General features: G+C 38.2%; 2 protein-coding genes across 11 annotated transcripts in view; one reads left to right on the forward strand and one right to left on the reverse strand.

Annotated features, from left to right (window-relative positions):
* The window catches only part of LOC137261823 (peroxisomal leader peptide-processing protease-like), a 20,151-nt gene extending 2,360 nt beyond the window's left edge, over window positions 1-17,791 (reverse strand). The window contains exons 1-10 of one of the 8 annotated variants that reach the window (XM_067799615.1): window positions 16,500-16,610; window positions 15,786-15,845; window positions 11,375-12,189; window positions 9,186-9,343; window positions 5,253-5,399; window positions 3,749-3,898; window positions 2,618-2,739; window positions 2,210-2,298; window positions 575-669; window positions 206-286 (exon numbers count right to left, since the gene is read on the reverse strand). In XM_067799615.1, the coding sequence (XP_067655716.1) occupies window positions 206-286; window positions 575-669; window positions 2,210-2,298; window positions 2,618-2,739; window positions 3,749-3,898; window positions 5,253-5,399; window positions 9,186-9,343; window positions 11,375-12,174 (1,642 nt within the window). In that variant the 5' untranslated portion in view covers window positions 12,175-12,189; window positions 15,786-15,845; window positions 16,500-16,610. The other 7 variants (XM_067799610.1, XM_067799611.1, XM_067799614.1 and 4 more) reach the window with 7 other exon arrangements.
* LOC137261817 (BRD4-interacting chromatin-remodeling complex-associated protein-like) overlaps window positions 16,832-24,668 on the forward strand; it is a 31,066-nt gene continuing 23,229 nt past the window's right edge. For 2 of the 3 annotated variants that reach the window (XM_067799600.1, XM_067799602.1), the window contains exon 1: window positions 16,832-16,894. The gene's annotated coding sequence lies outside the window, so the exon portion shown is untranslated. Of the gene's footprint in view, window positions 16,895-17,329; window positions 17,408-24,668 lie in introns of those variants that run through there. The other variant, XM_067799601.1, reaches the window with a different exon arrangement.

Below are 24,668 nucleotides of genomic sequence, written 5' to 3' on the forward strand. Positions count from 1 at the left end.
ATCACAGTAGAAATGTGTATGAACCCCGACATGTTCGCCCTCATAGGTAATAACGTCTCTTATTACTTGTTTCACTGGCAGTTTGAACCAGGGCAACATGGTCGTGCCATGTGCTGGACTTACTCATGCAACAATTCGAAGAAAAATCATGGACACCAACAAAAGATTTTCTTTACGTTAATCCGACAAGAACCTACGGTCTCACCTGCTGCTGCTGGAGTCCCCAGTGTCCAAAGTCGGTTGATGACAGCATTCTTCAGGTTGAGGTATTTCAAAATATCGGCATCTGAAAAAATGTAAACCAAAATGTGAAACAGTCTTGTTACATCTGTGAATCAATCGAATCTTGTGACTACCCATAACTGCTAATGCTCTCCTATGGTGATATTTTAAATTCATATTTAGTTCTAAATGCCAATGCATCCTTTTTATGATATGTTTTGGCCTGGGGTGGAGGCACACCTTTATTTGGTGATCCTTTATTTTCATGACATTTTTCGTGTAAGGATGGCACTTGTATTCGTTTCAAGATTTACAGTTGATATATTCTGTATTGAATAATGTTCAATATTACCTCTAGACTGTATATACTGTTTAATCACCGGCCAGATGGTAACGACAGGTACACACATGTTGACATGAGGGAAACTCGCACCTGTGTCGGTGTCTCTGCAACACATAATGTATGCAAAGTACTGGTGTGACATTTCATCAATAAGCATCAAAGCATAGGCTGCCGATACAGTGAAATGATACTTCAAACGGGCCATGATACATCAACGCTTTACTTTGAATACTGTCGAATCATGACATCTGTCGAGACTTATTTTTATTATATGCACACTTATTTTCCCTTAATGAGTTTCTTTAAAGTTTCTTTTTGTCAGGAACATAGCGCTCGTATTTTATCAACATTCACAAAGTCCACGTATAAAACTTAATTATCTAATTTCCGATTAAACACTAAAAAAACGCCAGTGGAATTTGACGCAAATAGTTTAAAATGGTTTTGTTTTAATTTGAAGGTGTTTTATAGTTGGTATTAGAATTAAAGACTTTAGTTTAGTAATATGTATCATAATGCCAGGATTCGTATCGTATCAGAGCTTCAGTGCACAATACTTTGACAATATATATCGCTGTGACTAACATTTTAGTATCGTGATGTATTGTATCGCAGATTGTATGCCAATACCAGCACAAACTAGGTCAAGCTTAGAGTCAATCGCATTCAGATCTGATCTTGTACTGGGGAATGATGTCACACTGTCAAGACTTAAGGACACATCCCAAGCAAATCACATCAGACAAACTCAGCACTCTTTGACAAATCAAACGAAACAAAGGAAGTGGTACTTCAGTTCAAACATTACCGTCTTCAAAAACTGTTCTGCATCAAGTTGGACTCAGTGTGGAATATTTATCTAGAACTGCCACCAACATACATTTGTCCATCACCATTTTGGGTGCATATCTCATACTGTTTGTCTATTGCTTAATGCTGCAGTATTTCCAGGTATATCATGGTAACCCAGTGATGTGCATCATGCATGTTTATCTGGGTAATTGAGATCAACAACAAGCATTTCCCAAGTCTCAGCAAGCTCGACCACCAATCCTGTTTATTGATCCTAAAAACAAACATTGGTTGCTGAGGAGCAATTCTAACCCAGATCTTTACAGGCATACCTTCACACTTACTGTCATGCTTGAAAACAGCCAAATGCTTGAATACCGAAACATCACAATTGTACAATAAAGTTGCTGATCATCCATAAGCAACTTCTGTCCTACTTACCTGCAGAAGTTTTGATGCGGACTAGCCAATTAAAGAGTTCACCTGAGGCAAACTCCCAAGATGTCAACAAGTCTAGACGGACAGGTCTCATACCAGAGAAAAAGACTGGTTTTTTAAAAGATTTGTTTTAGGGTTCAATTTCCCCAATTGATTTTATTTTAATTTCATATTGAGAAGGTTGTCAGTGATTATTAAGTTAAACTTTTTGCTGGTACCATATTCACAACAATGGGTTTTAATGATGTAAGAAGGTGATACATGCAATACTGTGGAATAACTGCAAACTCTAATCCAATGTAAGAACCTTTTCCAGAGAATCAAATTACAGCACATACATATTTGTTTCTCAACACGCATTACAATTGCCAATATGAACATGCATAGTCTTGTCAACTAATGCAGACAACATACTTGGCATTACTAACGACAATCCCCAGAAGACGTCCCTGTTCATCCACTACTGCTCCCCCACTGGCCCCTGGATGGACAGCACATGTTGTCTGAAACAGAGAGTGAGCAGCAGACGGTCACTAGCAGACAGTCACGAATCAGTTCCCAGTTGAGAATGAGAGTGAGTGAGTTGGATTTTATGCCGCTTTTAGCAATATTTCAGCAATATCACGGCACTGGACACTAGAAAATGGACTTCACATGTAGGGAATTGAACCCAGGTCTTTGGTGTGAGCGAATGCTCTGGGAATGAGAGTGGTACCGGCAGACGGTTTAACATTAGAAGTAGAGAGACACTATTCCAAAGTTGTTTTAACGATCATTTACAAAACTGAAGAAGGTTTGTGAAAATTGGAAAGTGAAATTCACCTGAATCATGACTGGAACATTGTTGACCTTGATCACTTTGGAAATAACACCAGAGGTCACTGAAGGGTGAAGGTCAAGTTCCTCACCAAATGTAGCATGGCCAACAACATAGACTATAGATCCTTTAAAAAACAAAACATTCTATGAAGACTAAGTATGCCTCAGAATGAATTTGTTAGTGCCAGAAAATATTTTCAGCTACTGCACGACAGTTCTTCCCTCTGAAAAGTGGAACACAAAAGGAAATGGATCATAATACATCTGGCTGAAAGGTTGTAATTTACACAGTAATTTCACAAAAAAATCACTACTGCTACACAAAGGACACCAGGATAGAAGTATAGCATAATACCCCTGTCAAACCATTTATTCAAGGTACGTCACTAATGAGTTAAAATGATACAGTAGTTGAGTATTTGTCATTAAACTCCAGATAGACAGATTCACACATCTAGTTATAAAGTTCCCTGTCCAGATATTTTCACAATGTACTGAACAACAATTACAGATGAGGATACTCAGGGATCTTCATCAAATCAAGGATCACTGCACTGAATAATTACTGCATGATGACAGTAATTTATTAACATTAGCTCATTATCTGAAATGACACTCAATTACTATGCATAATTTTATTCATTAATATTAATTAAAGGCACATAATAAAAGGCTGACTGTAAGAAAACAAAGCAGTCTTGGAAGGCAGAACAAATGGGCATTTAAATACTGACATACACAAATTTATAGCAATATTTCACAATGTACTGATACAAGACCTGGGTTTCCCACATTATATATACACATGCATATATATGAGGATTTGAACCCAGTGTTCTGCATGATAAGCACTTGACCACTGGACCTAACTACTGTCAGATCAGTATTTCAACTCACTGTATTCACTAACACATTTGGGAATAAAGTGGACACATACCATATACATATCCCAAAATAGTTAAAGAACACTCATTTTTTTCATTGTGTTACTATACCATATAGCAAAACTAAAGTGTCTAACATTTTTTAGCTTCTCTTGAGTAGAATATATCAGTATACATCCTGGCAGGGTTTATGTAACATGCCAACACAAATGCTCAGTAGGTATTAAAACAAAACAATACATGACACTACCTTCTGTGGGATAAGCTAAGGGGGGACAACTCTTGTGTGCTTCAAGTCCTGTGCATGAAAGAAGGGCCAGGTCAAACTGTGTCCCCACAGGACTCTTGTACAGAACCTTGCACTGCTGGAGAGGACTGCGGGGTGCTGACTTCAGCTGGACTGCAACAGGTGATCATTACATGGTATTTCAAAATAGAAATAGCTTTTCCAACAAATGGAAATAATAAAACATACGTAAAACAGATGTAATTCAGAATATACTTAACAGGAAAAAAACTGCAATCATGTTCTTTCTTGACAATTCATTGTGATTTTAGAAAGCGTAAATTCCAAACCCATTTTCTATGAAGATTTCAATTAACTAGTGTTAATTTGACCCAGTATAGACATTACTGATTTTCAAAATATTTCTATGTTCCATAATGAAGATTTCCAAAGTACAATCTGAATTGGAGGTTTTTTGCACAAGTGATGATCAAGTACTATATATTTTCATTACAAGAGAACTGTTTTGGGAAGCTTGGTTCTTCTTGGCTACAATTTTCACAAACAAAGAGTAACTCTCCTTTGAAAGTTTGTTTCTGTTTTTCTGATGAATAAGGTTATCCTGTTAATGAAGAACTATGTTTTTTCCACTGCCTCAAAAGAGTCGTAACTCTATGATGATCATACCTCCACTATGTTTACAATGGCTTTCTGCAGCTGTCATGCTCAGATTCCTTTAAGTAGGCTTCTGCTTTACAAAGCGATCTCACCACTAAGGTAAGGTAAGGTCCTAGCACAATGGTTGCACAACAGCATCCAGACCCCATATCTATTTCAGTGCAAAGGTGATCTTAACACTCATACTTGAACTTAGTCTTGCAACAGTCATAGCGTTATGCTTGCTTTGTGCAGAGGGGCGCAGTTATGGCTTACCCAATCTACAGACCCCTGCCAGTTATATTTGGACACTTGACGAAATTTCCATGGAATTACATGTTATATTTAGAGTAGCATAAATAATTTTCATGGATATAATTTTCGTATGTCAACTTTTGGACATTACCTACAATCACATAATTTCTGTTTAATTTTAAGGTGCTTATTTCTAGAATGGCAACAAGTGGATGTACATGAGCTCAGTACCTAGAACTCCTTGAACATGGCGGCCTATGTGATTGTGCATTGTGGAGCCATACGTCAGTTGATAAATGTGATGCCATTGGTTAAAAAGTGGTAAAAAAACTGAGCTGAAATTATGTGCTCAGTAAGGAGATGATTTCACATTTGCCTGTCAAATTTTACAAAGGTACATCCTAAACTCACTTCATGAAAATTACTTATGCTACACTGAAATAATATGTAAGTCTACGGAAATTACATCAAGTGTCCGAACATAACTGGCACGAGTCTGTAGCTTAAGGCTGTTGAGACCATGTTGGAGCATAGCAGGTATGTCCTAGTGTCAGCACATAGACTGTCAGCAGCTCCATGCATTCCCTTACTGCTTAACACATAGGCATCAAGTTACCCGTATGACTGTGAGAATCCTTGATGACATGTGAACAGGTGATGACCAATCCCTGCCCTTGACCTATTATTACCCCTGACCCCCAAGTAGGTCCAACCTTCAGTAGGGGAACTTCTCCAAAGGTCAAGGACATATTTTTCGTTGTTCCTATAAAAGAAAAAACTTACTTGTAATAATAGTAAATAGTTTTTCAATGTCTGAACTCTGATATCAATTCAAATTATCTTCAAAACAGTGACCAATGAAGATACAGGTTAGAATTGATCTTCAATAATCCACGTTTGTCATAAAAGACAACAAACGGGAGGGATCCGGTGGTGAGGCTCACTGATTTGGTTGACACGTCATTGTATCCCAGTTGTGTAGATCGATGCTCATGCTGCTGATCACTGGACTGTCTGGTCCAGATTTAATTATTTACAGACAGCCATCACATAGCTGGAATATTTATGAGTGTGGTGTAAAACTAATCTCATTCAAATGACACTGTTCTACTGGCATTAAGATAAGGTAAGATAATACTTTATTATCCCAAGGAAAGTTTGGTTACAATGTAAAACACATAGGACACGATATCACACTTCAGTAAGCACTGAGATAGTAAACAAATAACTAGATAAGAGTACTAAAACAGGCGAAGAGTAAGATATAATGAAATGAAGTGTGAGGTAAAAATGTTGTGGTTGAAATTGGTATACACCATTGTTAGAAGATGAATACAAATATTGAGTATTAACTGCTGTTAGAATAATGAATACCAGCTGGTACAAAAGAATGACGGAACACTCTAGCTAATATTAATGATTAAAATTCATTATTATATATTGCTGCCACAATTTAGTTTAAAGATTGTTAATCTAAACTTCAAAAAATATTTTCTGGTCTTGTGTTTCAACATTGCAGTCATGAATACCCCGGCAATATCAGAATGTGTAAATATTGAGTTTGGAACCATCAAACAAGAGATTAATATTTTGAGCCATCAACTTGCAACAACATATTATCTTCCAGTGCTGAAAGTTCAAGACAAAGTTTACTGTTAAAAATATTCAAGAACACAAATTCAGTCAAAATTTCTATTTCCTTCTACTGCCAAGAAAAACCCAACCCACTGTGCTTCATGTAATACAAACCATACTGAAAAGGTCGCGATGACTTCCTTATTTACACTATTATTTTCAAAATACTTTCATATTGTTAATTTAGGACTGGTTCTAAAACGACAATCAAAGCAGTATAACTGGTTTACTGAAAGGTCTATGATACTTGTAGGTCAAGTAAGCTAATAAAGTGATACCTTATGTAACGTACAAATTTAACAATTCTTTCCTGATGTGATAAACACATCTGGGTTGCTAGAGACACAACAGGTCTCCTTTAGCTGCCTGAATGTACAGTCTCTAGGACAACCACTTCAGAGTCTAAGCTGCAGGTTTTGTGTCCTCAAAGGAAAGGTGAAACCATGCTGTGTCTAGCGATCAGTTATTGCCAATAGATCAGTATCACACATATGCAGTTCCATTCAGATACAATTCCTGTATTTTTTCCACGTTATTTGACAACAATGAACAAGTGAGTGTATACTTATTAACACTGCATCAGCAATGTTGCAGCTATTCGCGGTGAACAACAATAAAGGGCAGCAAATGAAAATTCTTCACAGTATGTAACGTAAGAGAAAAACATGTATTGGACTGGGTTTGTGAGGTGTGGCTGCTCTGGACACAGTGTCAAAGAAACAGGTGTAAATGCTTCAAAGCCAAGCTGAAGTGAAAGTCGGTGCCACAATAGTTTCAACTGTTGACAATAAGTGATGTTGAAATTCTGATTCATGTTAGTAGATTAAGTAACGGACTGAAATTTTATGAAATGACAGAAATGTTTAGTCATTTCACGAAATGACTGATTTCACAATCTGACTGTAACATATATATTATTCCAAATGGTTAGCTGTGAGAAAGCGTCTATTTGTACTGCCATGATTCCATGGCATTTATTTAAACTGTGCATTTATGCATATTCTGTGTCAGAAAAGGTAGGGAGGTAACTCCATCCAAAATATTTACTTCAATATTGCCAACTTGCTAAACACTACAACTTTATGACTCAAATCAGTGGACGGTGGATCTATTTTAACCAATCTATTTTGAGTTGTATGGTAATTTGTAACACATTCCCATAAATTTATTTTCTTTATTTACTGTAAATTTACATATACATTTGTGTGTTAAGAATGAAACAAAAAGTCACCAACATTATATTGACAGTGGGGCTTATTTGAAAATTCCTAACCACTAAGTCGCTTACACTAACCCTGCTCTATCCATGGCTTATGTAAATGTGTTTGGCAAACAGTGAACACACCTTTAATAACTTAGCCATGTTACCGGTACTTCTTAGCACTTCTTAGTCTAATGGAGCGTTGGGGTAGCATAGTGGTTAAGCGTTCACTCGTAATGCAGAAGACCCTGATTTGATTCCCCACATAGCAGCAGGGTAGCCTAGTGGTTAAGGCTTTGCTCATCATACCTGGGTTCATTTCCCCACATGGATAAAATATGTGAAGCCCATTTCTGATCCCTGGTCACACCATCAAGTCATTACATTTGCATACATTTGGGCTTAAAGTTTAAATATCTTGAATGCAAAGAAAAACCACGTCCCCAGCTTGTGTGATTTCTCCAGGTAGCTAAACAAACACTTTGGATGAGCAATGTTGGATGGCTTGCTGGAGAACAGGGTAAGAGTGAAATCCACACTGACAAATACAGTGACAGCTGGGACACACTATCACACACCACTGTGCTACTCTACTGTAATAGACAAGGATGCCCTTGTGTAACGAAGCCTTAATGTTATGGTAATCGGAACTCTCATATCTCATCACAGACAATTTCAGGTGTCCCCTCCATGAGTTCAGTGAGATTAGTTTTATACTACACTCAGCACTATTCCACCTATATAGCGGCCTTTCCATGATAGTACTTTATTAATGCTAAAACACCATAAAACTCACTACTGGCAAACAAGGACCAGTTGAGCACCGACCTGACAGCTGACCCAAATTAGCATGCATGAGTGCAGCCCACTGGTGCTTACCACTGTGAACAAAGGGGCCCCAGGTTGTCCACACTCAAGTGTAGCTGCTACACTGACTATGTGAGTCTTATGAACAAGGCATGTGCAACTATGCATGGAATCAATTACATCGTCATGCACTGCATGTGCACTAGCCTACATTAGATCTCTTTCACAAACCAAATGGGTCTTCTCATTACCATGCAGTGACTACTTCTCGAAAAAGTGTTCTCTATGCCAGACCAACTTATCCTTGCTGCCGTTAGTAACAGTTCCCTGAGTGAGTGAGGTTCTAAGCTGCTTTCAGATATATTCTGGTAATATCACAGCAGGGAACACTAGAAATGTACCCTTGTTGGCAACTGAACCGAGGTCTTCTGATGTCCAGCAGTTGTAGACTATCCCACCCCAAGTAAGGCAATCCATATAGTGAGTGAGTATAGTTTTATGCCGCACTTAGCAATATGGCAGCGGTCTGTAAATAATCCAGTCTGGACCAGACAATCCACTGATCAACAGCATATGCATCGATCTGCATAAGTGGGAACCAATGACATATCAAACAAGTCAGCAAGCCTGACCACCCGATCGCTTTACTCGCCTACTGCAAGAAGGTTAGGGGCCTTTCATGGCATGCATGGGTTACTGAAGGCCTATTCTACCCCGGGACATTCACAGGTCAGGTATAGTCAAAAGTCCCATATGATTGAATGTGAACATCACAACTAAAAATGTACTTTAACATAATTGCGAAAAAATTATGGTATCCCCACTCACTCACTCACTTGTGAAAGAAATTTGCCTAACTGGTTTTAAAAGAAATATTTGTATGGTCTATCATAAGTATCTACCAACCTGGAAATTGTCTCTTCCTCAACTCAACCTCATAGTCAACTTGTTCATTCAGCTGTGGAATACTGCCAAGCACTTCATGTATTGAGCAAGCTAAGGAAAAGCCGAGCCACTCCCCATTCTTCCAACACATCGACGATACAACAATACCGCTCAAATGTCTAGAACCAAAGAATGAAAAACCTGGAATATGTTGTGCTATATGTGGATTTACAGCACAAGAAACCTGCATCAAAAATCAATTGTAGAGCTACCAGTTTGTTGAAGGTCCATGGTAAGCAATAGGAGTTACGACAGCCATAGTGTTAATATTGTTTTGTTAAATTAGAACCATTGTTTCTGAGTGAATTTAGTTTTATGTTGCTTCTAGCAATATTTCAGCAATATCACAGCGGGGTTTCACACACTGAACCCATTGTGGGAATTCGAAGCTGGGCCTTCAGCACTTTAACCCTTTTCCATTGCGTCAGTGGAAGTACTGAGCAATGTCAGCATTCACACTGAGAATTTAGTTTTCTTTGTTTTCAACTCTCTTGTAAGTCTTGTAATGGGCATGAAAAATAATAGTTTAAAACGTTGTTCAGGTGATTCATACTTAGAATCTGTTCGTGTTCTGCCTAAAGAACAAATGTCTCATGAAACGTCAACAGTGATATATGGCTGAGTTCCAATATGCCGAAGCATACCTCTTAGTGCGCTACCCACTGCAGAAGAGTTAATGTATGCGTGAGACCCTCGTTTTGTCAGTATGTACAGTAAACTATGCCTATAACATTCTCAAGGGAACAACCAGTGTGCGAAAGAGTTTCCGAATTGTCACAAGAGAATTCACCAACCCAAAATTTGATAGTGGAAACTAAGCTAAATATTTCGAAAATAGATGAGCATAAGATAATGTTAGCATGACACTGGTTTTCCTAGATAAGCTGCTACTCTCAGAGAGATATATATACAGTAACCAGTAACTCTGGAGATTTACTGTCCGACTGGATCTTTACTCACCATGGGCTAGTGGACCAGTGGATATTTTGCACAACTAATTTTAATTCCATATAAACGTAGTTCCAACAGGTCCTGAACAGCTTTCATACCTGTTAGCATTAAACTTTTAAATGAACATTAGACCTTGCCAAAATTTAAATGCATGTCTCCTAGTCTCTTTCAGTACACTCTGACTATCCTTCTCATCCTGTTAATTTGTATGTGTGTTTAAGGTGATCATGTTTTCTTCATGTTGACTTGTTATTTGTTTCAACCATGTCGTACGTCTCACTGTTGGAAATCCCTTTGTTGGGAAATACTAGTATTATTATCATTTGTTATGATCATTCGGGACAGAATATTATTAGCATCTATCCAGGGCAAAAAAAAACCCCAAACAGTTCATTATTTCCGTCAGTTAGTTGTAACTTTCTTCATTATAAACAATATTTACGGCAGAAATATCTGCACTAGAATACAGCTATACAAACTTACATAGGTATACATGGCGAGATGAAAACAGTGGGCAACTCGAGTTTTACCGTCAGGTTTTACATAATTATCATACACATTTCTATAAATTCAAAGTAAACATCTACAAATTGTGGAATTTATTGTGCATACTTTATGAAAATGTGCAGCTTGTCTTGTGGTCTGAAAGCAGAACTTTCTGTTAACAATCATTTTGGAAAAGTATCTTCATTTATGAGACTACCCATGAAGATCTGGATTAGAACTGATCTTTGGCAACCAATACTTGTAGTAACATAGAAGTTACAAGATGCGATGGCCAGGATTGGTGACTAGATTGAAGCATGCTATTCCCTAAATGTTTAAACCATTGCTGGTGATGTCCATTCCTGAATTTTTCTGGTCTTGATTTGATTATTTACAGACCGTTGCCATAGAGATGATGTATTGCGTAGTTGTGGTGCGTATATTGCTGAAAACAATACGTCCTGGGTCCAACATTTGTACAGGGATTGCTATCTACATACAACGAAATACTGTTATATTGTGCATTATTAAGTACCTCTTTATATGTAGATGGTCACTAGTGAAAGAGTGTTGGCCCTAGAGCATAGTGATGTATTGGCGGGTTGAACTAATGATTCTGAGGTGGTTAAGACAGATATAATGGTCTCAGCAATACAAACACCTGTACATTAAACAACATACATTTACGAGATATAATTTGTCTAGGCATGTACCTCGAGTCATCACGGTCTCCAAGAGTAAACAACGGACCTCCCTCAGAACCTGGGATACAGCGAGCATCAGACAAAATCAAACAATGATTTCTCCCTGCAAGGTTGCTGATGATCCCCTTGCTCACAGAATTCAACATTATATCTGGGAACAGGTTTGCAAAAGGTGTTGCAAGGAGCTCCACTGGTTCCCCAATCCGACAGCACTGGGCTGAACGTATTTTCATGACTGAATTATAACTGTTCCATCGGTTCAGCTGGACCAGAACAAAATAAGGCAATAACTTGTACATCTGCTCATCCTCTCCATCAACAGATTCATCTTTAGGCACATTTGGACTTGACTTTGGCCCAGATTCTTTAGGATTGTCTGCAAATTTCCAGTTTCCTTCTGGCATTAACTGTTTCATAGCATGTTCAAACCTCAGACATTTAAACACGGACCTTAATTTTCCAGAGAGGATTTTTTGTTTGGGGCATTTTTCTTGAATGCTAGTATTTACCAAAGCTGTTTTATAGTTCTTCAAAGAATATTCTGTAGTTTTTAAGTCATTTTTGTGAAGTTCTTCCAAAATAACCTCAAAGCTGATATGAAAGATGGCAGAAAGATCGATCTGCTGTTTGGAACATGATTCCAGTTTCCTGAGAATGTCCGGTTTATTGAGAAGAAACGGTGCCAGAACTGACGCGTGGGCGATGACAAAACCATGGCGAGTGTCAACAACAATGCCACACCCCGTGCCTTCAGTCTGACAAGTGGTGGATTTCACAGTCAACACACAAGCTCGGACGGTATCCTCCATAGTGATGAACTATACCTGCAATACATAAACTGTCAATGATACATCCTTCACATGCTGTTGTCTTCCTCAATAATCTAAGAGTAAATCCTTATTGTTATAAATACCCTTAATCAATCTCTGCTTAACTTGTTTTTCAGTAACTTCAACAGAACAGATACACCCACTCATTCAAATTACTACCACAGGTGAGGTTGTAATAAGGTCTGACTTCTCAAATGCTTTAGTCCCTTGTATCATTACCATAATGTGAAGTGCTAGATTGGCAAAAAATACCTTTTTCAATGTCCCTTACAAATGCAGTGCTAAGAATGAAACACTTCAGTCCCTTGTATCACTGTTATAATGTGAAGTGCTAGATTGGCAAAAAATACCATCTTTAATGTCCCTTACAAATGCAGTGCTAAGATAGCACTGGGGTGAACTATGGTGCAAATCGGTTCTCAGGATTTCTGACCATGTCATAGGTGAGTGAGTTTAGTTTTACGCCGCACCCAGCATTATTACAGCTATATGGCGGCGGTCTGTAAATAATCGAGGCTGGACCAGACAATCCAGTGATCAACAACATGAGCATCGATCTGCGCAATTGGGAACCGATGACATGCGTCAACCAAGTCAGTGAGCCTGACCACCCGATCCCGTTAGTCGCCTCTTACGACAAGCTGAGTCGCCCTTTATGGCAAGCATGGGTTGCTGAAGGCCTATTCTACCCCGGGACCTTCACGGGTCCCATGTCATAGGAATAGGATGTTGCTTAATGTAACAAACACAGTGTTCAAGCCCGACTCCCGAGTGTGGGGTTATGTGCTGCCTTCAACAACATGGGTCACGTACATTAATTTCTAATCAACCAATCTGCATCAAGGCTTTTGTATTATCCTTCTGACTGAGTGAAATATTCTTTCATATCTAATTTCTTCAATTAATTTCTTAAAATAGCTAGTCATGAATGAAACTTAATGCTGGACTATTATATTGTGGATATTTTAAACACGCTCCTTTCTAAGCACTATTGTACATTCACCCCATCCGGTGTGCTGCTGAGTGCATATTTGTCTTTGATGGCTGTTTTCTTTGGCTAAGATAGACGTTTCCAAATTGAGGTTGTAAAATAGCCAAATCATTCTAGAAAGCTGAAATCTGATTGGCTCAAGAATCCATGAATCCTTTCAGACTGGACAATGTCTGTCCTGAGTTCACCGATACGAAATCTTGTCATGGTGACCTCAGATTACCATGTAGAGTTGTGATGAGGAATCATGTCAAAGTTAAACACCTGATTGTGATCAACAAACATGCAGCTTGCAAAATTAACGAGTATTTATGCTACAGTCACAAACACACAAGCCACCCCAAAATGACTCACAAAGTGACAAGCCTAAGAAGCACAAACATGGCAATGACAGGAACTGATATCTGTTCTAGTTTTCTCTCATCACAATCGGCAGATTGGGTGGTCAGGCTTGTTGACATAGCTGACACTTTGTATCCCAAATGATCAAAGTTCATGATGTTGATCACTGGATTTTAGCCACCATACAGCTGGAAAATTGCTGAGTGCAGCACTGAACAAGAAAACAAACAAACATGGTACTGACACAGAGATGGCCTTCCCACTGGAGTGAGTGAGTGAGTGAGTGAGTTTAGTTTTACGTCGCACTTGGCAATATTCCAGCTATATGGCGACGGTCTGTAAATAATCGAGTCTGGACCAGACAATCCAGTGATCAACAACATGAGCATCGATCTGCGCAATGGGGAACCGATGACATGTGTCAACCAAGTCAGCTAGTCTGACCACTTGATCCTGTTAGTCGCCTCTTACAACAAGCATAGTCACCTTTTATGGCAAGCATGGGTTGCTGAAGGCCTATTCTACCCCAGGACCTTCACGGGTCCCTTCCCACTGGAACTGCGAGAGTGAGCGAGTGAATGTTTGTGCCTGGTGCTAGATGTAAACCAGAAAAAACAACTCTCACAACACACACAGCCCAAGCTCTGTCTTCATGTGTGACTTGGTTTTAACGGACTGGAATGGTTTCTCTGGTTATAACACCAAAATCTTCCTAAACAGATGTTGGCTTTTTTGCCTGAGTCTACTGTATTACCGTTCTGTTTTAGACATCTACAAATATTGGGATGCACTGGCCTCACCAAGTCACTGAACCTGACCAACTGATCCTGTTATTCTTCAAACGACAAGCACAGGTTACTAATAATCACTTCTAGCCCAATTCTTTGCAGGTAGAAAGTTGGACATCATTATGCATCTTCTTTAATGAATGACCTTGGTATTCAATGCCATCCAATCATACGTAAGAAATATTAAATCCAAACAAAGTGTCAAATGATATATCAGACATGAGATAAAAGATTTATGTGAAACACAAAACCCAGTGCTCTTGACTTGATAATTCAGAAAAGGGGATAGGATATATTTTAGAGTTGTTATGTTCCTAAATATTCAGCTATTTTCAAAACGTACTTTAACCGTTTGTGTTAAATGCAGTCCCAGCTAACATGCGATGTTCCCACGTTATGTTTACGTCAGGGTTTGGTTTCGTCAGGAAATGATGTAACCAGGATGTTATTTGAACATCCTAGGATAATGTCATATCACAATCTTGCCACAATGTTACACATTGCGTTCTCACTACGTCCTTGCAACGTATTTTTCATACTTTGGTGTAACATGCTCATAACGTTGAGAGGACGTTCGTTTTATATATGTTATATTTATGATGTCATGAAGACATTATTTTTGGGTCATATGAATGTAGAAAATAATGTTCTGAGGACGTGACTTCACACGGGACATTATGGGGACGTTATATGCTGACGTTCTGGGGACGTCAACGTAACATTGTGACAACATCCTCAAAATGTACTTTTGTTACATGCAGTGATGTTCAAATAAGATTTAGCCTTTTCTTTATTGGTTTTTGTATCAATGAAATGTAAACTTCTGTGGAGCCTTAACATCAGTTATAACAACAGCAGTATGACATAGTGGTATGACATAGCAGTATGACTTGGGAAATAATATATTTTCATATGAGGATTATTTCCGTTATCTGATTTCGGGATGAATATCATCCTCTGAACGAGACATGATAAATCTGTGTACAAGCCTTCCATGGTACAGATCAACTTATAACTGAAAATAATAATACAATATGATGGATCCGGCACCATAAGTACACTAACTCAAAATATTTCACACCAATATGTTTCACTGAACATATTTCTTGACTTACATCAGTTTAGCATAAAACTATAAAACAGTTACAGCAATGATAACTTTCTTGAACATTAAGTGTAGAATCTGCAATTACAACTTTCCATGCAATATTTAGATCATCTGGACTAAACCAGGCACTGGGCCTTCATCATATACACTCTCATACTAAAGATACAAAGGAAAGAACCTGACATGTGAAATAAAACTGTCTCATGACATTAAATGAAACATTATACTGCTATGCTCATTCTTGAAATGCCATTTTAAATAATAAATATAGAACTTTACATTTTGAGAGAACAGTTACAAATAGTGATATAGATATTTGGCGACAACAGAAGCGAACAGCTATAGTTTTCATTATGTTTACCTGACATAAAAAACTTCACCCCATGACTTATTTGTGATGAGCACCTTTCAGTTCCCAGATCTGAAAGACATTCGGTATGTCATGCCACCATAAATTATTTACGAAATACTGTTATTCGGTTAATATTTAAAATTAATGAGCAGAATATTCTAGATAGTTTAAAATGAACATTATATGTAGAACGGAAAATCGCAAGCGGGGCATACAGGCGATGTTGAGAAGTACAGTTGACTGTTGGAAATCAATGTCTTTTCAATGTCAGCAAGACGCTAAACATTAACATATGTTTACGATTATGAACGTTCCAATGATGCTGTATCTACTGTACAACTACAACTTTTCGCCATGTCACCTGATCACGTTTATGCTTGTGTTTGGCAAAGGGGGCGTATCCATTTGTCGCGTTCTGAAAGCTTCCACACTAAATCACCATAGTTTGTCAAGAGAACAAACTTCCAACATTGTCTTATTACGATATTACATGGCATGTTCACAATTATTCATTTCAAAAGATGCAACTATTCCTGAGAACAACCTGGCATTACGTTCAGCATGGCAAATTAACAACATAGTGCACGTGTCACAATGTTTACTTCCGTGTGTAAAACGTAAGCAAACCGTGTGTATCGACGAGCACCTGTCAGCATTTCAACAAAATATAATATTTCCTACATGAAACTGCAAGCGTTAAACGTTCTCTTCGGAATAACTAACATTCCTTCTGTGGACACCTAAAAGGCTTTCAACAGCTGTCTAGATGAGGTGTGTCCTACGTTACTTGTCCACCCTCGACTGCTATAAATGGCTATTTGCATTGTCATTTGCTCCCGGTACGAGGTCACGCGGTGTGACGTCAGAGGATTTTGCGTACACAAAGGCTGAGAGTTTACTTCCAATTAACACAAAAACAAAGAAGACTTGCGTCGAGTCTTTAAGCTGACATGTAGTATACATGCTTATGTACCACCCCATCAACTTTTCACATCTATTATCCCTCCACAGCCTTTGTAAATCGTTTCCAAACTTTCGAATGTCAATAGGTCAAAGGTTAATTCTGCCCCTGGCATGCAAATTGTAAACCCCGTTAATCATTGGCACGTTACATGACGGTGAGTGTTTTCTGAATATTATTTCGCTGATAAAATTTGCGGGGAAAGGCAGGGGTTCATAGGCTAAAATACTTCAAAAGGCTGATTTAGGCTCTGTAGATCTCCAAATACTAGTTCAGATCTCCAAGCAAGAGTAGTATCGGCGGAAAGCTTATCGTTTATTCTATCCGATGCACCAATGCATTCTCTCGTACGAGGTCAGTGGTGAATAAGATCGCGAGCCAAAACTTCAGACATTGTGGCTAACCAGAGGTTTGACACATCCACCATGGAGAAAATTCCTTTTGACCCTGACTTGATCGCGAGTTTTAGCCCCTGTCTGACAGCAATGACGATGTCAGATATATTTTGAGAGGTGTTTCCTGCTTCGCGTTCCCCATGAAAAACACAAATTGTCAAGTTTATTCTGACTTGATCATGAAATATCGAAATGTCTGACGGGTGGTACGTCAGCGCTCCGGGCCTGTAATGAGCAGCTTGTCAGGGGACACGTTTCATCCTCAGTGGATTTGGGTTAGCAGACCATTTGTTGTGCACGATAGATAGTTTGTAACACGTTGTACCTACCTGGCGAGGGGACTGCCACATATACTTTTTCCGATTTCAAATTGAGCCTGCGCAATTCATACCATGAAGGCAGGGGTGGGCAGCCATGTTATATGTGGACATTAACTGTATGGAAGCGTTCGATCTTTTAGCAACACAATGAAAGGTTGATAGATTTGTCATACACAAGCATTAAATGAAATATAATGGAGTGTCACGAAGCACAAAGCGAGACCCATGAACCTTTCCTTTCCACAGTATTTCGTCTTCAATGAGGGAGTTCTGAAAAATAAAATGTCCAACATGGGCCAAAACAAGATGTCCTGATACACGTTAGCTATTAGCACTCGCAACACATGCTTGAGGTGACCTACATCTACATTAATTTAATATGAGGCTACACACTAATATGATGTCATTAAGATTGTGGTAGGGTATTTAGACTTTGGTAAGGAGACGAGAGGTCAGCAATGGTTGTAATTCATGTGTGGAAATATGGAAATGGGCCTGTTGGGGCTTCTCAGATACAGAATATTGCAGATCTAATTCAAGTTGTTGACGAGTAGAGTAGACTTCTGGGGATGAATCTGGTTGTTGTCTATTACAAATCGTATTCTAGCTTGTTCTGAGGCACCAAAATGAGGATAGCCTAAGAACTGAGATATCTTGATGTATTGGAAGAGGATAACAATTTTTTTGTGATAAGTAACACTGTAGCCCCAGGGAAGTTTAAAGTGTAAACAAAAACTGTATTTTTCCTGTAAACTTAACTTGTTTGGACTGGATTATTTACATTCAAACATGATTTGATGAAACAATTTTCAGAGGATTACAGTATTGTCACAAAGTTCATGTTGTTCTAGATACACATTTACATATTTGATAATTTTAGGAGTCCCTTTTTGAGAAGAAACCCTGAAACTGGTATATCTAGTAGGTGTTAAGTAAGGGCTGTCTATGTGTTCTTTGGCTTGAACATATCTGTTTTGGAGTGAACAGTCCATCTGGTTAAACTATTACGTGCTGGTTGTGCAAGAGTATCTGTCATAATTCAGGAAACTTGACGCTTGATTGTCATAGCTTGAATTGTTTGCATAAACTATTAAGTACTCAAGTACTATTTCAGCTACTGAGCTACCAGTTAGTACAATGGCTGTTATTTTAAGATGTGAATGTCTTTTTACTTGCAGTTTCTCTTCCCTGTGGTTTAACTTGGATGTCATGTTTTTCATTTGAGTGTGCTAAAAGGCACTCTGATATGTTTGGGTGTGTACTTTTGAATTTATATGTGCCAACAGGAAGAAGAACTTTTATGTCATTGTAAAACTCCTCTCACTATGATCTGATTTATCCCCTCTTTAATTATACCATGCATCACACAGTGTAGAACAGTGTTTGTGACAGAAACCAACACCTTGTCACAAAGTGCATCTGTGTCCATGCACCTCTTTCCAGAGCAGAATTGTAAACTGCACAATATGTCCTCACCAAACTTGGCACATAGATAGGTCTGGTGATGAATTGGTGCCTTTTTGCTAGTTTTGGAGTTGTTAATTATAATATATTTTGCATTTCCATTGCAACAAGTTTGTCTTCAACTGAAATTGATGTTGGTGCACTTTCCAGAGCAGAACTTGCAAACCATTCTATATTTCTTTACCAAACTTGGCAGATAGTTAGGTCTTGTGTCTTTTGGTAGTCTTGGGTTTCTGATTATGATATTTTTTGCCTTTATGTGTCAGCAAGTTTGACTGACAGTTTGATATTTCTTCACCATAGTTGGTACATGGATAGGTCTGGTGGTGTACTGGTGCCTTTTGGTAGACATTTTCATAAGAGTATTTTGCCATTGGAGAGAATGTTGAGGATTTTGTCTTTTTCTTAATAGCCTTTTATGCATGTGAAACTGTGATGTAACCAAAACACTCTTGAAGGGGCATAAAATGTAACGCACTGACTTGCTTCATATGATAATCGGTGCACCAGGTCTGTGACAGTCACAGTGTAGAACAGTGTTTGTGCACCAGGCCCTGTGACAGTCACACCGTGTAGAGCAGTGTTTGTGCACCAGGCCCTGTAACAGTCACACAGTGTAGAGCAGTGTTTGTGTGGTAGAAACCAGGCCCTGTGACCGTCACACAGTGTAGAGCAGTGTTTGTGGTAGAAACCAGACCCTGTGACAGTCACACAGTGTAGAGCAGTGTTTGTGGTAGAAACCAGACCCTGTGACAGTCACACAGTGTAGAGCAGTGTTTGTAGTAGAAACCAGGCCCTGTGACAGTCCGTGCATATGGATAGCTTATATGGTGTGCATAATGTCTTTTCTCTGCACAGGAGTTGATTAGTCTGGACATATGATATAATTCCAGTACTATCTTTGTCATGCAAGAAATTCCTCTTGTGTGCACCAAGGCATATGCAATGATGGTAACTTGTCATTCTGGAAGAAGCATTCTTTGTTGATGCATTTGTTTATTAGCAACAAGCCAGCAACTTCTGTTACCTATATCAGTTTACAGTTAATTGGTGAACCTAGAGTTACATGTTCTAGGATACAGTTCATATCCATGTGTGCCTTTCATGACCGTATCCATGAATCTTGCAGCTTGCCAGTATTGTTCATTTACTGCATAGCCCAGGTTATTTCATGATTAATGCAACAGTGCTTTGTCAGTTCAGAGCGATGTGGCACTTTTTGTGAATTGAAAATATTTCAAGACATGTTTTACCTTCAAAGGTCCTATATCAGATCGCCAATGGCATGCAATGTGTTGCCATGGAAATTCAACATTACTCCTGTTATGATCTGTGGCAAAGATTATTTTTAGAGATTAACATACTGTTTTCAGTTACAAGGTGTTAGAGGTAGGCCATGTTTAGATTTAACTGTTTTATATTGAGTTTGGAGCATGACTCGCAGCATGGGTTTTCAAATGTTCAGTTAGGCTTTGATGAAAATGTTTTGTTTCAGAATACCCGACTGACCTTTGTATTCTGGTGCCTACCCTTTTTTTTTTTAAGCGGTACGAATGAATTGAGCCTTTTTTTTCTTGCACTGATGGACATTGGTCATTGGGATAGAGAAAGTTGACATGATAGCTGCAAGCTTGAACAATTACACAATGATAAATGTGTTTGTACTTTACCTCTAATAAAGGTTTTAAAAAGTCCTGCCTGTCTATCTTAAATTTTATAGAGATGCAATGGAAATCACATGTTTTTAGTTGTCCTTAGTGAAGTAAACAGACAGTTAACATGGCTCTTTATTGACTAAACAGTACATGTATCTCATGTACAATGCTAGCTGGGGAATTTGGAAAGGAAATTGACTAAAGCAACATGGGTTTAGTCAATTATTTATAATATGCTATCAGTTTTTATTGGAGAAACCCAAATCATAGATTCAGATCTAATGGTGATTAAGATGTTTGAACATGTGTGTTTAATGTAATGTCAGTATCAGGTATTAGGGCACCTGACTGCAGATTGATCTATATCATCATCTAAAAATACCATGAAGTATCTATGCAGGCATTTACGAGTTCTTTATCAGTTTAGCAGCCTGTTGCATGTTTCACCATTATTCCCAGATATTTAACAGATGACATATCGTTGTACTATCCTTGGAGCATTGAGTTTATCACAAATGTAGATATCAATGTTAGAATGACGAAAAACAGCCATAGTCTCTTACACTCACAACATAATGAGTGAATTTGATGTAAAACCAGGGTGACACATGGTCAGATCCTTATTCATTGCAGATGCTGATGTGATGCTGATGTGTTCAATCACTGGATTGTCTTGTCCAGACTTGATTATGTAGAGACCACAGCCATGTGGCTGATATATTGCTGAGTTGGGTGTTTAACAACAAACAAACAAAGTAAAATCAAGTGCCCCTTAAATATTTCTGTTTGATTCTTGCTCTTTAGGCCTTCGTTCGATTCCTGATGTATCTACATGTGAATGCCATTGTGGTATCGCCTACTGTCATAATGTTGGAATATTGCCAAAGCCAAAGCAGCATGGGACCAGAATAATTCATTCCATTTGTGAACTCACAGTGTAATAAGTTCAAGCAAGTGCTATTTTCATGAACATATATGTGAAATGAATACACCAGATACAATTTGGCGTATACTGTGCAGAACTCCTTTTCAAATACTGTTTGTTATTAGCTGCCTCTGTGCTTTAGTGCAATGAGCAGGTGCTCTCTTGGGGTAAAGTCTATGGTCCGATATCCAGCTGGATCATTGTAAAAGAACTGAGAACTCATATATGTATTCCTCTCAAAAAACGTTAAAAAGCAATAGATTAACAGCAGTTCTATATGTGTGTATCTGGCATTCTTTAGGCATGGTATGGTAGCCTAGTTGGGAAAGTGTTTGCTTGACTATCTGAAGACCCAGGTTCAGTTACCCTCTTTGGTACCATGTGGGAAGCCCATTTCTGGTGTCCCTGCTCTGATATTGGTGACTTGTTACTGATGGTGGTGTAAAACAATTCTCAATCATTCACTTGTCTTCTCCAACTTCTGTTGAGATGTGTATTTACTTGGAACAGGGTTTGCATTAACATGGATGATTATTGAAACTGTATAAATCCATAAACACCTTTCTGAAAAATAGAAATAATATTGATTTGTTTTTTCTTTTATTCCCAGTCAGGATCATTCTCTTTTTGTCACTTAATAGCATGACTTCTCATGTGGCAAGTCTTCATCTACTCGCTTGAGAGAAAATAAAAAAAATAATTACTGATTACACCTCTGTAATATTTATGGTTTGGACTGTACCTATGTTGGATTTTTTTTTCCTGAAAGCTTTTTATTTCATTGTGAAAACCCTATGAAAACAGGGTCGGGTATGGGTAGTCAGAACCAGAACATTTTTTTTTAAGCCTGATTAACTGAGGTGAGGCAATATTGAGAGGAATAGATTCTAAATGTCAAATTGTTGTAATTCCCCTGTAGGCAATGGTTTAAAAGACGAACAGTGAAGACAAGTCTTCAGCCTGATCAGTATTGCATGTTATGAAATGTCAGTCTCTGCCTTGCTGGCTGTTACATGAGATGGTGAAGCAAACCTGCCCCTTTTTGTCAGTGTTTACCTCAGACAGTCAGCCTGTGTGTGTGGACTGTTAAACAAGGGTCACATGTCACTGTGTCAGTCTGTCTCTGCAGGTGGTTGAATGAGATAAATACTGACAGTAAGGCCACTTTGAATTAATTATTTGATTTTCAGCAGCTTGTTTTGACTGGTCAATAAAAGACTTAGATTTAAATAAACCTAAAGCAGTTTTTTTTCTAAATATGGTTTTTGAAAGATGTTTTGTTTTTGTTTTTGTAACTTAACAATGTCTCTCCAAATGTTTACTTTTGATAAACATGATTCACACTTAAGCATGAATATTTGATAGTCAATAAGTGAAGTTTTAGGAGTTAAGGAACATGGGAATAGTGTTAGTTGTTGGTTTAGGATTTTTTTCATCTTCAAGTACTTATGGTCAAGGGGTGTTAGGGTGCCTATTGGTTTAAATATTCACTACTTATGGCAATGGTTGGAGTTTGATTCATTGTATGGTTACATGGTATGAAGCCTATGTCCGCTATCCCAGGCTGTGGAAAGGAAACCCACTGTTCACTTTAACATGACCAAATGGGGAAAAATAATCTGATACAAGGCTAGTGTTAGGACTTTGATGATTGATTGCCCACAAGATGATACTTTCCAGTGCAATGCAGAGATGAATTGAAATATCTGCAGTTTAGTCATATACAATCTACAATGAAATGTTGCAGCTGAATGGCTCGTTGATGTATTGTGATATGGAGAATAGGAACTTTTCAGGTTGTTTTGGCATGTAGAATGCAGTTCCAAGATACACTTCCTGTGTTTGTTATGCTGGTATTGATTATGCTATTTCACACACAACTACTGAAGGTGGTCGTGTGATCAGTTCAGCCTTTGAAATCAAGCTATTCTGCAAACTATAGACAAGTAGATTGTGTTTAGGATTGTGGAAAATCCATTGATGGTAGTTGTCAGTGACTAGTAACTTTGAGGGCTGAGGTGTTAATGTATAGTGGAAGTTGTCTAAACCGTCACTCTCTGGGACCAAAGAAACAATCCAGTTTAAACAATGAGCTGGATTGTAGAGCTGATGGTAAATGTAGAGGTCACGCATGGGACTTTATGCCAGTGTTGACAACTTGCTGGATTGAGCAGACAGATGCTGGTTTGACAACTTCCACTGTACATACACTACTGCATCCTGTCTCGTGAATGGATTGACATTGTTTACGTTGCTTATCTTGGGTGACAACGTTCATAAGCTGTTTGTCATTAGATTTCACTTGTGAAGTATGTTAAACAATACTGACTCTCCTATTCTGATTTGAATCAGGCTGGGACAGGTTCAAATTTGTTACCTGGGTACCCCACCCCATATTACCCAACCCTACCCTGATACCAATTATGTAATTTCCTGATACCAGATTTGATAGAAATGACAATATATTTTTCAGCTTGAAGGTTACAATTTTGAGTTATTCAATATGCTAACCATCTGTTATATTCAAAACAGGTGACTGCATAATTATGTCGAAATCTTCAAAGACACTGCAACTTTTCAGCTCAGTGTGATTTAAACATAGTTTATTCACTTGGAAATGGATAGGCAAACAAGCCTGTATGGCTTTTTTTAAAGCCTCTCCAGAACAATACCTTGTTCACATTTGTACGTGGAAATTTTAAATGATATTACTATACATTGATATAAAGTTGTATTAGATGAGTCAGACTGTTTCATACGATAAACAAAACAACGCAGTGTGTTCTATACTGCAAGAACCGTGTACATTGCTATGCCATACGATGTATATTCCATACTGTAGAACTGAGTACATGGCTATGCCATCTGATGTATTCCATACAGTACACCTTACCAATGGGGAAGTAAAAACATTCATAAATAAAACCCCCAAAACTTCTTAACCATGAAACAATACTGTATCTCATTGTTAGTCACATGACTGAGACAAGTATCCGGGTTACCCATCCCAGCCATCATTTTAAACTTTCCTCTGATTGTGATTGTGGGGAGAAAATACTTAATGAACAAAGATATATTTTCCTAATTTGCCTGCCATGGGTTCTTAGTTTATCTACTAATCATCCATTGGAAAGACAAATTGTTCAAAGAAATTTAATAAATCTTCAGGACA

This window comes from Haliotis asinina, chromosome 14 (genome assembly GCF_037392515.1).
Source record: "Haliotis asinina isolate JCU_RB_2024 chromosome 14, JCU_Hal_asi_v2, whole genome shotgun sequence".
NCBI classification, from domain to species: domain Eukaryota; kingdom Metazoa; phylum Mollusca; class Gastropoda; order Lepetellida; family Haliotidae; genus Haliotis; species Haliotis asinina.